We start from the raw sequence: 14,444 nt of genomic DNA on the forward strand, positions 1-14,444 counted from the left end.
GTGTCTGTCGCTCAAAGTACCAAACTGCATTTATTTATAATCCTTGTGTAGCAGGGTTTGAGATCTGATCATATGTATATACACCTATGAATACATGATGTGTAGCACTGTAAGTCACTTTAGTTAAATGTGCCACATGCATAAATGTTAAAGCAGAAGATCATGAGCAAGACAAGCAGAATGCAAACAGGTTATAGATTCCTTGTCAAATGTAGTGATGTATTTTTCTTTAAGATTTCAATTCAAGCAGGTAGTAAAAAATCCCAATGTTCATTAATCACAAACCTGTTATACTCTTACTAAATTAACAATTAAAAGTAACCTTAAGATGTACTTCATCTTGAAGAGTTTATTTTATTTACATCAACATTTATGCATTTGGCAGACACTTTTATCCAAAGCAACGTACAGTGCATTACAAGATATATATTTTGATTATATTATATGTTCATGACCCTAAAGCAATGCTCTACCACTGAGCTATACAGAAGCAAAGCCATTTGTTCACAGTCCATGACAGGATTTTATTTCAACTATGTACAGCTTAAAACAGCATGTCACAAAATAAAAATGTGATTGATGAAACTCTTTTAAGACAAGTATTTTCTTTTACAATGGTTCTCTATCTTATATACAGTACACGTATGGTGCGTAAGCTCAAAAGCCGTGCGGCCCATCATGACGTCTGCGGCTGAAGCTTCATTGCAGTTTATCTCATTTATTTTTATTGTTACGAAAGTCTTAACGCAGGAAATCTGTTTAATTTTGATTCAGAACAGGGTTGAAAATCTAAAGCAGTGTGTGAAGCAGTAAAATGCATGATTATTTTTTACTCTGCATAGAAATGAAGTCTGAGCTGTAAATGTAGATGTGCATTCCCTGAAGTGGCTAAATGGAAGATTGTAAAGTATCATGAATCTGTTGAATAACAGATCAGTCCACATTAGTGATTAATGTAATGTCTCTTAAAACAAAATATGACATTGGTTAAATTCTTTTCTTGGTCCTTATGTGATCACTCTTGTCCGAATCCTTCGGTTTCCTCGATGGCAAACAGTAGTTTCTCTCTGAGCTGCTCCAGGTTCTTATAGGGTGGCAGATCCAGGCGATTAAAACTGGCAAATAAAGAATAAATGATTCACAATACTCGTCTCAAAAAACTGGTCATTTTTATTTTGGATTAAGGTCAATGAGAGCCTCACCAAGTGTGACTTCTAGGCAGCCAGGTTTCCTTCCCCACTTTATCTATGCAGAATTTCTGTGGTCCATTACTCCCTATAAAACAAAAAACAAATTCACCCTGTTTACCACTTAAAGGCAGGGGTGCATTGACATTTGAAATCACCTAAACAAACACGCCTAAGATTAGATTAGTTTAGATTAATCCAGGACTAGGACCGCAAAGCTGTGTATAATAATTATGTATATAAATACACATAGATGCAGGTATGTATTTAAGTGTATATACATTTTTATTATTATATAAAATTATAAATACCTAATATTAAATATATATATTTTTGAGAAAGTAACTCAAATATTAATGTGTACATTTATTAAGTAATGCGTTACTTTACTTGTTACTTCAGAAAAGTAATATTATTACGTAATGCACGTTACTTGTAATGCGTTACCCCCAACACTGGTAAACACAAACTTTTATTCTGCAAACCATTAGTCGCGATTAATCGTTTTGCAGCCCAAAGTAGTCACCAAATTTAAAAAAGTTAAAAAAAATGATTCCCTGAAGACCCATCCCTTCTGATGCTGGTGGGACATAAATTTTGATAAAACTCAGCCTTAACAATTAAAGGAATATTCCATTTTCTTAAAAGAAAAATCCAGACAATCCACTCACCACCATGTCATCCAAAATGTCGATGTCCCTCCCCGTTCAGTCGAGAAGAAATCATGTTCCCCGAGGAAAACATTCCAGGATTCTTCTCACTTTAATGGACCCCAACAGAGCCCAACACTTAACACTTAACTCAACACTTAACAGCCTTTTTAACGGAGTTTCAAAGGACTACAAACGATCCCAAACGAGGCATTAGGGTCCCATCCAGCGAAACGATTGTCATTTTTGACAAGAAAAATAAAAAATATGCTCTTTTAAACCACAACTTTTTGTCTAGATCCGGTCCAGCGCGACCTAACGTAAATGCGTAGTGACGTAGGGAGGTCACGTGTTACATATATGAAACGCACATTTCCGGACAATTTTAAACAATAAACTGACACAAAGACATTAATTAGTATCAGTTGACATACAACAACGTAGGAACGGTCCTCTTTCAACACATTTGTAAACACTGGGGCGGAGTTTCGCGTTCGTCCTCTGTGACCTCTTGACGTCATGACGTATTGCGTGGGGTCACGCTTGCGCATCACGACCGGATCTAGACGAGAAGTTGTGCTTTAAAAGTGGACCTTTTCCATTTTTCTTGTCAAAAATGACAATCGTTTCGCTAGACAAGACCCTAATGCCTCCTTTGGGATCGTTTATAGTCCCTTGAAACTCCGCCGAAAAAAACTGCCAAGTGTTGAGCCAAGTGTTGGGCTCTATCAAAGTCCACCAAAATGAGAAAAATCCTTCAACGCTCCCCTCAAAAAACACAACTTCCTCTGGACCGAACAAAGAAAGACATCAACACCCTGGATGACATGGTGTTGAGCAAACCATCTGGATTTTTCTTTTAAGAAAATGGAATATTCCTTTAAATCTTCTATACAAAATTGCTCTTTTTGAACACAATCACTTGATTTAACATTGATATAATGCATCAAGAGTTGATATGGTGTGATTTATCTGTTGTGTTTATGGTATGTAAGATTGTAACTGCACCTATAAGTTCAGCAAAACCTCCAACTGGCAACCGACAAGTTCCTGTGACAAACTGCAGGAGGCGAATTCGCTTTTCATTGTCCATCTCCTTCACCACCTGTGTGCCACAAACAAAACAGCACATTAAAAATCAGCAGAAGTGCAAAAACGGCAATATGAGATTGAAGACCGTTCACCACCTGCCAGAACCAGTGGATCTGTTTGCTGTTTTTGGTGTAATGTCGATAGATGGTGTTTTTCTGCCAATCGCTCAAATCAATCTCCTGCATCCCGCACAACATGAGCTGAAGGAGACATGAATACCCGCTGTTACGCGTAGGATAAATATAGGCTCTATAAATTTATAACCAGCCCAAAACTAACCACAGCCCAGCCCAAAACTAACAAGTTATTTACGGCTGTTGATTTCAAAACGCTGGCATTGTATTTTGTTGAGCATCTATAAATGCAGCTCTTTGGCGGATGATATTTTTGTTGCAAAACACCCACCTCCAGTTCTTTCTCGTCAAAATAACGCAACCACTCCAATGGCACCACCTCATTAAAGCCATCCAGGAAAGCTTTTGTTTGTTCCTCCACCCCACGTGTGAACCTCCAGTCAGTCAGCAGACTGCAGAAGAAACAAGTCATGAGTTACACAATAATAGCAATGACATTTAGTGTAGCTGTGAATAATGCTTTAAAAAATGCTTCAGGTTTAGTAAAAATAAATTCACAACTAGAAACATGTACATGAAACATGTAGGCCTAGATCTCATCATTCCCATGTATGGAGTTTGGTCCATGTAAACAGTACTTTACAAATACAGTTTTGCATAATCATCTGAGTATCACATGAAAGTTATTTGGTTTATGGTCATGTTATGAAGCTAATATAACTTCAGGCGGTAAAATGTATATTCATTGTTGGTCCTACTGCATTCAGTCTGACTTTTTAAAGGGGATATTTATGAGACTTTAAGATGTAAAAAAAAGTCTTCGTTGTCACCGGAGTGTGTATTTGAAGTTTTAGCTCAAATACCCCAGAGATAATTTTATATTTTATCATTTTATAATTATATAAAAATGTGCCGTTTTTGGATGTGTCCCTTTAATTGGAAATGTGCTGATGAATGCAAACACTGATCCCCATTATGGTGGTTTGTTGAAATTAAACTAAATGGCAGTGCCGCGGTTAGATAGTGCAGATTAAAGGTGGAGTGCACGATATTTAAAAAACACTTTGGAAAAGGGAGTCGGGCCGACTACCAAAACACACTCGTAGCCAATCAGCAGTAAGGGGCGTGTCTACTAACCAACATCACTGTCTGGGTTGCGTATGTGTGGGGGCGGGTCTATCAACAGAAGGTCCAGATTCTATTGGGGTAGGGGTGTGTTTGTTTAGGTGATTTCAAATATCAAATTGGCTTTCAGAGATCATGGACCCTGCCTTTAAAAGGCAGTATTATTATCCCCATCTGACATCACAAGGGGAGCCAAATTTCAATGAGCTATTGAAACTAAGTTACTGGGTTGATCTTTTTCACATTTTCTAGGTTGATAGAAGCACTGGGGACGACGTCGCTGCAAAAAATACGTTGACGCAAAATATGCACGTTGATTCGTCAGACCCAAAATGGGGGCGCTGTAAAGTAGTAGCAATGCGAGTGGCTCCAGTCCATGCCGGTTTCACACAGCAAGTGTTAGCAGTGCGTAAGCGACGTTGTAGGAGCAGTGCTGCGATTGTTTCTGCGTTGGTTCTATTTTAGCTGCACTGCTCATGCTCAATTAAAGTGACAGTGCTTTGTTTATGGTTTAAATGCTCGTGGATTGACGCGAAAAAGTGTAATTTTACCATAAAATCATGAATGTGATGCCAAGTGTGTTTTAAACAGTCATGACTTTGAGCAATTTAACAGAAAGCAATGAAATATGTCACTGTGAGCAGAAGACTTGTTTCATTCACTCTCTGCCCAGCACTAAATGAGTCCTCATCTATCTTAACAAACTTAAGAGAAAGAGATTTAATAATGTATGTGCTTATTAAGTCTAGAATTGTGTTTATATCTGTCATCACATGGACAGCACGAAAACAATGTGGATTAAACAAATCAAGTTATAAAAATTACACTGAGCATCAAAAGGCACATTGAAGAGGTTTTGCTCATAAATGCATGTAAAATAAAGTAATGTGAACTTAAGATTTTTAGACTGCTACTAAACTGCACAGTATCTGATGCAAACGCTTTATTGAATACTACCTCTGATTAAGAATGCACTATTTTGCACTTGTTATTTTGAAATTTTAAGAGCAATAAACATATGTTGAAATGTTTACATTCAGATATGTAAATTAACATGTATATATTTCTATTAGTTAATTAATGTGGAGATAATTGAGAATCGAATCGAAGTCGAATCGGACTGATAAAATGAATCGTTAGATTAATCGATGCATCTAAAAAATGATCGCTAGATTAATCGTTTAAAAAATAATATTTTATCCCAGCCCTACTGGGGACCCAATTATAGCACTTATAATGAAAATTATATGAAATTTTTTCCACGTTTATGTCCCTTTAAAACAATATAATTTAACATTGTGCAAAAACAACTGAAAAATCATATACACAGCCAAAAAAATTAAATAAATAAATAAACAGACCACTTCAAAACTATTTACAGTTTGTCAAAGTGTACTATTTATAAGTTTATGTGTTTAAAGCACTATTCGGATGGGATTAGTTTTCCAAACAACGTTTGAGTTTCAACGTGTCCCCCAGGACGTCTGTGATTTTGGCAGATTCGGACGGGATTAAAATGATGCAGGCTATTCCAGAGATGGGAGTGTCTGTTTCATGCATTTTGGGCGTTGCAGAAAAGCACGTGCTCTGGATACGCGTGTTTGTAATGTTTAATATTTTGCTTTAAATGTAAAATTATGTCAGAACATGTAATTTATTAATTTAACTTTAACAAATCAAAATAAAATATACAAATCCTACTAAAGAAACGTTAGTTTACGTGTTTTATATAACTGTCTGCTTATAATAAACCCAGAAATGAAGAAATAATGATTAATAACAATTTATTATCTTTATAAATTAACATTACCATTCTGGAGTTGAACAACTTTGAACGGAGTTTCTTATAACGTTAACGATATTACAGTGGCCAGTCTTAACAGTGTTTGATATTCAGCTCGTCTTGATGTAATTATTTTATTTTGCCGAATGCGAAAAACATCCATATCTGAATGAATGGGACTCAGGAAATACAATATACCCGCATTAGTAAGACCTTACGGCAGATCACGTTGGCCAAAACACGAAATGAACCGCGTTTTCAAAAGATATTGCGGGCAAACACAGACATTTGCATTCAGACGGGATTAAAAACACAGAGGACCTCTGAGAAGCACGATTTTCTCAGAGGTCCCCCTGTAAAACTAATCCCGTCCGAATAGGGCTTAAGTAAAATTATCATTTTTGTTTTATTCTGTCATTCACCGACAACATTTCTGCCGAATTCCTAATAAAAATCCTGTTTTCATTATCATTTATTTGCAGAAAATTTTTAAAGGTTAATGCTTGACATGTATTTTAGTAATAATTTAAAAATGAATATTTGATGGAAAACCCCAAAATTTTTATCATGCTCTCAGTCTTTTACATTGCTGTTAGGTGACTTAATGTCTTGACGTTTGCTTTTGTTGGAATTCAACTGACACTGGACTGAAATGGTCACAATACATTTAAAAATTATTTTAAAAAATGATACCCAAAGCATAAATTGTCATTTCAATTATCTTAAATATGGTATTTGGTAAGCTTAGCACTTAGTGAGTGTTTGTTTGTGTCTTGGCTAAGTGAAGTTAAGACAGCAGCACTTTTAAATGTGTAATTAACCAGCATACAATTTACACACACGGTAATGTTGTAAATATATAATTATTGTGGAGAAATTAAATCAAATGTGACGGACAAAAACTGTTTTTTTTAATCGTAAGCACTTTTATTCCAAGAAAATTTTATTAATTCATCAATGAAGCTAAAGGATTCATAGTTGACAGCTCAAAGTAAAATCATATGGGCAAAATAAGGGTGAAGAGAATTTTTATTTTCTGATATGATTGCAATATTTAGCAGCCTTACCCGATATACTCCTCTTTGTTGTCCTGAGTGACCAGTTCATTTTCTCCATCGTTCTTCAGCTGGTGCGTCGTCACCTTTCCTAAAATCTCCATGTCCTGAGCAAAGTACAGCTCTACGCCGCACTCCTCCAGATCGTTCTCTCTGTTAGCAGACATTAGGATCAGGATCGTTCATATGCTGTATGAAGAGACACTGAATACCAAGAGTGCAGTATTGATACTTACTTGACCCACATGATGGAGTTGTAAAACTCAGGGTCGATGGATTCAAGGTCTTTCAGGGTGGGTTTCTTGTTGAGCATGCGTTTGTAGAAGGGTAAAGTGAAGCCAGTGTCGATAAACTTCCCATGATACAACGCCTTGAAGAGAAATAATAATAATAATAAGCCCTTCATGTAATGTGTATCCTCAAATCAGCCTGTTTATTCAATTGTGTGTATTGGCACAACATAACTAATTCATAAGTCATTTAAGTAAAATGAAGTAATCTATAGCGATGTTACCATGGCAATGAAGCGGCCAATGAATCGGAAGTATGTGAGGTGGTCGGGGTTAATGGAGGACGCAGGGTTGATCTGCAGACAGTAGTTGTTTTTACCGGCGTACTCAAACAGACAGTACATTGGATTCAACACCTCGTGAGACAGCAAGAAAAACCACTCCCTATAAAGAGAATAAACAAATGAGATACAAAACGTTAGCATAACACATAAACATTACAATACATTTATAAGCTTTTCAACAGCCTGGATGTTTTCCCTGAAGGAAAACTTTATTAAAGATCTTATGAAATGACTATTTTAATATCTATCTGTATTTTCTTTAATAGCTTTAATGCTTTTAAATGCAGTATTTTTGCCTAGTTACTGCCTAAAGTAGGGCTGCATAACAACTATTCGCAACTAATCGTTTGCAGAATAAAACGTTTTGTTTAGATCATATATATGTGTCTGTAACAATTATGTAAAAAAACACACACATGCATGTATATATTTTAAGAAATAAAAGTGAATATATTAAGTATTCATATATATAATATAAATTATATATAAATATAAAAATGTATATACACACGTTAATATTTCTTAAATATACACATGCATGTTTGTGTTTTTAAATATACACCTAATTATTATACACACATATATGATGTAAACAAAAACTTTTATTCTGCAAACGATTACTTGCGATTAGTTGTTATGCAGCCCCAGCCTAAAGTTTTGTGAATATTAAAACTAAATTATGCTGATTATGTTAGCAACAACTGAGAAAAATATTTATTTAAAAATATCTCATTTGTTTGTCTATAACTGAGCAGTATGAGATGCATTTTAACATGTATAAAAAATATAAATATATATATATATAAAATGTATTACATTGTGATCCTGGGTCCTTGCACAACATCTTAATATGGTTCGATCTATTTTATATTTTGAATATAATTTATTTAGGAATGGTCGAATAAATGTAGACTTATAGAGTTAGATTGAGCATTACCACAGTAAAGGACTGCATTAGTACCATCAATATGATTTTTCATTACCGCATAAAAATGCAAATACTTATAACTGAAAAAATGGCACTTATAACTTGTGTTTATTATTTGCATTACAGACGCTAATACAAAAATTTGGATAAAATGTAACAGATTTTTGTATTATAAAGACTATTTGTCTTATCTTGTTTATAAAATGTCCAAAGTTCACAAAACATACATAGAAATTCAATAAGAAACTCCTGCTATCATATCAACAAGTTCTGTTTCTTTTTAAGTTGACAATTTTCATTTTCTACGCTTTTACAAACTGTTTGGACCCTGACTTGCATATTATTTAATACTACTCATTATATTTTACTAAAACAAGTATATACTTTATATATCTTTTTTCTTCTTACTTTAAAGGTACAATGTGGGTTTTTAGTGGTGACACTGCGAATTGCAACCAACCTCAGCTTTGAAACGCAAAGAGAAGCTACGGTAGCTGCCACAGGACAAACATGTAGTCACCTGAGACTACGCAGGGACAAAATCGCGCTCTGTAGAATAGTTTGTCTGTTTAGGACTACTGTAAAAATATATTGCATTTCGGTCAAGAGATCCTGCTAAAAGTCCCACACTGCACCTTTAATGTCATTCCAAATTTTATGGTTATGTTTATGGCGAGATTTATTTATGAAAACTAGATAAAACTAAATAAGTTGTTTAAGATAATTTTTTTCTAACAACTCTAAATCTATATATTTGGATTAACTTGATAAAAGACTTTTTACAAAAGTATTTACAGAATAAAACAAGCTAGTCATTAAAACTATAAAATAATACAAATAGAAGTAAAGTTATTATGTAGTGAACAAACAAATGTTGAATAAATGAAATGAATGAACGAATGATACTGTACATAAATCTACATGCAGGTTTTTTAATAAGCCACTCTTTCTCTACACGGCAAAAAAAGATTTTCAAGAAAAAAAATTTAGCATTTTTGTCTTGTTTTCAGTAAAAATATCTAAAAATTCTTATATTAAGATACTTTTTTTTGATGAGCAAAACGACCCAAGAAAATAAGTCTAGTTTTAAGACAAAAAATATCAAACCTAAGCGACTTTGTGCACAAAACAAGCTAAAAAAATCTACCAATGGGGCAAGAAACAAATCCTGAACATTTTTCCTAAACACCAAATTCAAGAAAAATTTGCCTACCTCATTGGCAGATTTTTTGCTTGTTCTATGCAACAAAATCACCCAAATTTAACATTCTTGGTCTAAAAACTAGACTTCGATCATCAAGAAAAAGCATCCTAATTCAAGAACCCCTAGACACTTTTACTGAAAACAAGACAAAAATACTAAGAAAATGTTTTCTTTAAAATGATTTTTTGCAGTGTAGATTACAGGTTTGGAAATTCTCTGCCAGCTTTATAAGATGCATCCTAGTTTAGTAGTGTACATATCTTGTACTACACTAATTTACAGAAAAAAGTTAAGTAATAATTATTATTATAAATATGAATTAACAAATATTTCATGTAAATATAACATGCAACTCATTTTGTATTTAAATAGTTTTGATAGTATTTTATAACAAGCACAACTATAAATCCTAATTCATATCAGACCACATAGCAAAAAAACATGCATCTATTAAAAGTAAAAAATAATTCACCAGAAAATTTTGCCAAAAAATAACTTTGTTTATTTTAGATGAAATGAGTAAAGACATGAAAGTGTCACGTAAGGCAATGAAGATGAAAACACCAACAGATAGCAAATCATAACCGACCCACGGTGAGGGAGTTTGGAGGGTGGATGGTGAAGGAACAAACATGGGATCGTGATTGAGGGTAAGGCAGTTGTTACACCAAAGGACGATGCAGACACCTCCAGACATCCCGTCCGTGGTTCTACCCTGTGGTAGAACAGCATGACGTAACCTACCATAGGGTAAAACCACTGACACGACGCAGGAGACAAACACAGACAGAGGAGCTCCAGACACCAAACAAGAAAAGTCACACCAAACATTGCCCCGCCCACAAACCCAAACGTTAAGCACGAGTAAATTATGAAGACATGATGAAGAGAGAGATGACAGCTGGTTGGGATAAACTTGCCTGGCTATTCCTCCATAATCCAGACCCTCTTCACCCCTCATGATGATGTAGAGCCTCCGACGGAGATCGTACGGCTTCATATTCATGATCTGGAAGGAAATGGGGTGATATTATTTTTTTTCAAATTTAATAAAAATCATTTAGAAATACATTAAAGGTGCAGTGTGTAACTTTTAGAAGGATCCCTTGACAGAAACGCAATATAATCTACATAACTATATTATCAGTGGTGTATAAAGACCTTATATAATGAACTGCACTGTTTTTATTATCTTAGTATGAGCCGTTTTTATCTCCATACACCGCGGGTCCCCTTACATCTACAGACCGTGTTTTGTCACTACTGTATTTTGTCTTAAACAACAACATGTTTGTCCTTTTACGCCTACCACAGCTTCTCTATGCATTTCGGTGAACGGTGGACTGAGTCATTGGTTGCAATTCAAAATCTAACTGCTAGATGCCGCTAAAATCTACACACTGCACCTTTAACCAAACTATGTAGAAATAAATATAAATTATAAGTTATTAATACACAATGTTGTATATTTTTTATTGTTAGACTTAAATGTGAACTTCAGAGATTTTTTGCCATAAATGCATAAAAAATAGTAATTTAAATAAATTTGTACTACACCCTCCCACCTGTTGAAATGAGTCCTCAAAGAGAGTCTGTCGTGACACAGAGATTTTCACATGACTGGGCAGCGCGTTGGACTGTTAAGAGACACACAAACAGAAAATAATGCATTATGGGCCATCAAAAATGACACTCGAGAGTACAAACAAGATCGACTGAAACAACTCACGTGGCACAAGAAGCGAAACTGGTGATATTTCCACCTGAAGCTCCGATCGTAGGCACCCGGAGACCCGCCCTGCCGTGAACTAAACGGGGAAGAGACCAAAAAATAAACTGAAACAGTAATTTATTCCACATCAGATGCTGGCACACAGGTCAAATGTTGACATAAACGTCAGCTCTTGGACACGACCGATGAGAGGAAGACATAATAAATAAACTTAATAAATAAAAGCACAAACATTTACTGCATATCTGTACTGCTTATCAGATAAACAAAGAAATAGAAAAGACAGAAAACAACAAAAAGAATGTATAAAATAAAAAAATTAAGAGGATAAAGAAAGATATATACTGTATGGTTTGTGGATGCATCTTATTGGTTAAATACCTGGGCTATAGTGAAGCGCAAGATGCTTGAGCTAATGATGGAAAAGCTATAGGCCTGTTTGATCTATCGATCTATCGATCTATCGATCTATCGATCTATCGATCTATCGATCTATCTATCGATCTATCTATCTATCTATCTATCTATCTATCTATCTATCTATCTATCTATCTATACCTTCATTAATGTGTAAATCTTAATTGTCCCTTTATATAAATCTTAAAAATGTGACCTGAGCTTTAGCGTGTGTGATTTTTACCCTGACTCAAAGCCTGGTCGGGGGTCTTTAAAGGTGGTGGTGCGAGAATTGTGGTCCACAAAGTATCGCACCCCCTCTGCAGTGTACTTCATCTCCCAGCCGGGGGGCAGGGGCGGCTCCTGGATCATCCTGCAACAGGAGGAGGGGGGTAAGAGCAGCGCACCCTGCTGGACTCTACACACATATATGACCTGACATGTCTGGTTTGCTCAAAGTATATATATATATACAGAAAACAACAAATCATATCATATGACTTTAAGTAAACTAAACGTAAAATATGTAAATACCTAAAACACAATGCAAAAGTAAAACGTGGAAATTAAAGTGAGGAAATAAATAAAGGATGATTCGCTTTTGAATAAATCATTGGGATTGGGAGACATCAGGTAAGTAGACAAATATCTTTATGGGTATAAACAGTTGCTAAATGCATATAGCAAAGTATGCTAGCTTTCCTGATCTTTCACTATACAGAGTCTAACCTACGTTAAAAGAGACTTGTTTATTTGACATTCATTTACAGTAGGAACTAGGAAATCAGATATGACTCATGTGCGAATAAACAATATTCCAATGAAAGCAGAAATCCTTGCGAACCTTGTCAAATCCAGTGACTACTTCCAGCACAGCCTGGAAAACCTGACTGGTATAAACTGGCCTAACAACCAGCCAATTGAATTGAAACTGCCGATTTTAACAAGCCAATATTGTGTGTAAGCCAGTATTGTGTGTATACATACATACATACATACATACATACATACATACATATATACATACATATATACATACATATACATATACATATACACACACACAGTACTGTGCAAAAGTTTAATGTCACCATTAAATTAGTTGTTTTTGCAATTGTATAGTGATCATAAATAAATATTTCTTAGAGTCTTTGTTAGAATACAATATTAAAAACATTTAAATGTATAAGTCCCCTTCCAATTGAGCAATAGCTCATAAATTAAATTAAATCCTAATTTCTAATCGAATGACTTCAGGACTTCAGTCTCCTCAAAAAAGATGTGTTTCGTGCCAAGAGAGGTCACACTAAATACTGACTGTTAGGGCTGTCACAATGATTAAATAATCGATTGTTTGACCTCATCGCGATGATTTTAGATCACCGCAATGATTGCACATCTCTCTAAAAACACAAGGGGGAGCTGCAGCGCCTGTATAAACGAGACAGTATCAAGGGGATCGCACACCGGCCGCGCAGCTCAGTGCCGCGTCACGTCTAAGGCAACTCGGAGGTATCGTAAACCGGAAGTGCACATTAAATAGCGCCAGCTTCGTCAGATAGCGTTTACTTCAAAATACAAAATATACGTTAGCAGCCAAATGTTAATCGTTAATGATTTGGGACAAATATGGTGGTATTTAATGTTAAACTATGTGAGTGGCGCGACAGGGATTTGAGCAACTTCCTGAGTCAAAGCTGGGCGGTGCCGGTGTGTGTATACTCATAGAAAACAATGTATTCAATTTTTTAGAACGGCGCTGCAAAACTACTGCAAAACTTTGATAATTAGTATGAACTGCCAGGTAAAACATACATTTCCAAAACAGCAATTCCAAATTTAGGAAAGTGAAGGATGCTATTCTTAAGGATCTGTAAGGAATTGATTTTTTTGCAGCCACTACAGACATTTGGTTCAGTTCTAATACGACTTTAGTAGGATTGGCTACTATTTAAGGCCGGTTCTGGTATAGTTCGTTTATTTTGAATGCATTTTTATTTACAGTTACTTTTCAGACACTTTGAAATTGAAGAATTTTCAGTTTTTGAAATATAGATTTGCGTGAAAATTATTTCATGAAAAAAAATGTATGACAATTAAATGTCAAAGCAATAAAACAGGCAATTAATCTTCATAATCGGCAAAGTCCTAAAATAGCCAATTAATTGTCACAATTTATTAGACAATTAACCGTCAGCCAAATGTCATAATCGTGACAGCCCTACTGACTGATGCCTGAAAAAGACATCAGTTTTGTGTATATCCTGTATTTTCTGTTTGTAAAGTCAAAGTAAAAATAAAAATGGATGGACATTAAAACTTTCCTTAAATAACAAGGCTGGTGGTGGTGGCCTAAGACTTTTGCACAGTACTGTACATATATTATAGTAGCTTGGCAAATGGCTTCCCCAACACCCTAGCTGTACATATGTGCCATGTGCACCGCTATCCCAAAACACACGATTTGACTCCCGCAGGCTCTATTGAAATCTGTAGATCATTTGCAATGGACCATGTGACAGGAGAGCAGAATTACCCTTGGGTTCGTGGGTCCTCCCACTGCGTAGTTCGGGTGTTGTGATTGACGTAATACACTCGGCCATTGTCCTGGCGTTTCTCTGCGGGGAAAGAAAACAATTACGAT

The 14,444-nt window shown here is 35.3% G+C and overlaps 1 protein-coding gene across 3 annotated transcripts in view; it reads right to left on the reverse strand.

The window, feature by feature from the left end:
- Positions 1 to 499: 499 nt before the first annotated feature.
- wwp2 (WW domain containing E3 ubiquitin protein ligase 2) overlaps positions 500 to 14,444 on the reverse strand; it is a 42,965-nt gene continuing 29,020 nt past the window's right edge. Inside the window, exons 12-24 of one of the 3 annotated variants that reach the window (XM_073868381.1) lie at positions 14,337 to 14,418; positions 12,045 to 12,173; positions 11,402 to 11,480; positions 11,238 to 11,309; positions 10,593 to 10,681; positions 7,481 to 7,640; positions 7,203 to 7,336; positions 6,979 to 7,119; positions 3,335 to 3,455; positions 3,025 to 3,129; positions 2,846 to 2,942; positions 1,203 to 1,275; positions 500 to 1,115 (exon numbers count right to left, since the gene is read on the reverse strand). In XM_073868381.1, the coding sequence (XP_073724482.1) occupies positions 1,016 to 1,115; positions 1,203 to 1,275; positions 2,846 to 2,942; positions 3,025 to 3,129; positions 3,335 to 3,455; positions 6,979 to 7,119; positions 7,203 to 7,336; positions 7,481 to 7,640; positions 10,593 to 10,681; positions 11,238 to 11,309; positions 11,402 to 11,480; positions 12,045 to 12,173; positions 14,337 to 14,418 (1,382 nt within the window). In that variant the 3' untranslated portion in view covers positions 500 to 1,015. Of the gene's footprint in view, positions 1,116 to 1,202; positions 1,276 to 2,845; positions 2,943 to 3,024; positions 3,130 to 3,334; positions 3,456 to 6,978; positions 7,120 to 7,202; positions 7,337 to 7,480; positions 7,641 to 10,588; positions 10,682 to 11,237; positions 11,310 to 11,401; positions 11,481 to 12,044; positions 12,174 to 14,336; positions 14,419 to 14,444 lie in introns of all 3 variants that reach the window. The other 2 variants (XM_055192554.2, XM_073868382.1) reach the window with 2 other exon arrangements.

Source organism: Misgurnus anguillicaudatus, chromosome 6, assembly GCF_027580225.2.
Source record: "Misgurnus anguillicaudatus chromosome 6, ASM2758022v2, whole genome shotgun sequence".
In the NCBI taxonomy this organism is placed as follows: Eukaryota; Metazoa; Chordata; class Actinopteri; order Cypriniformes; family Cobitidae; genus Misgurnus; species Misgurnus anguillicaudatus.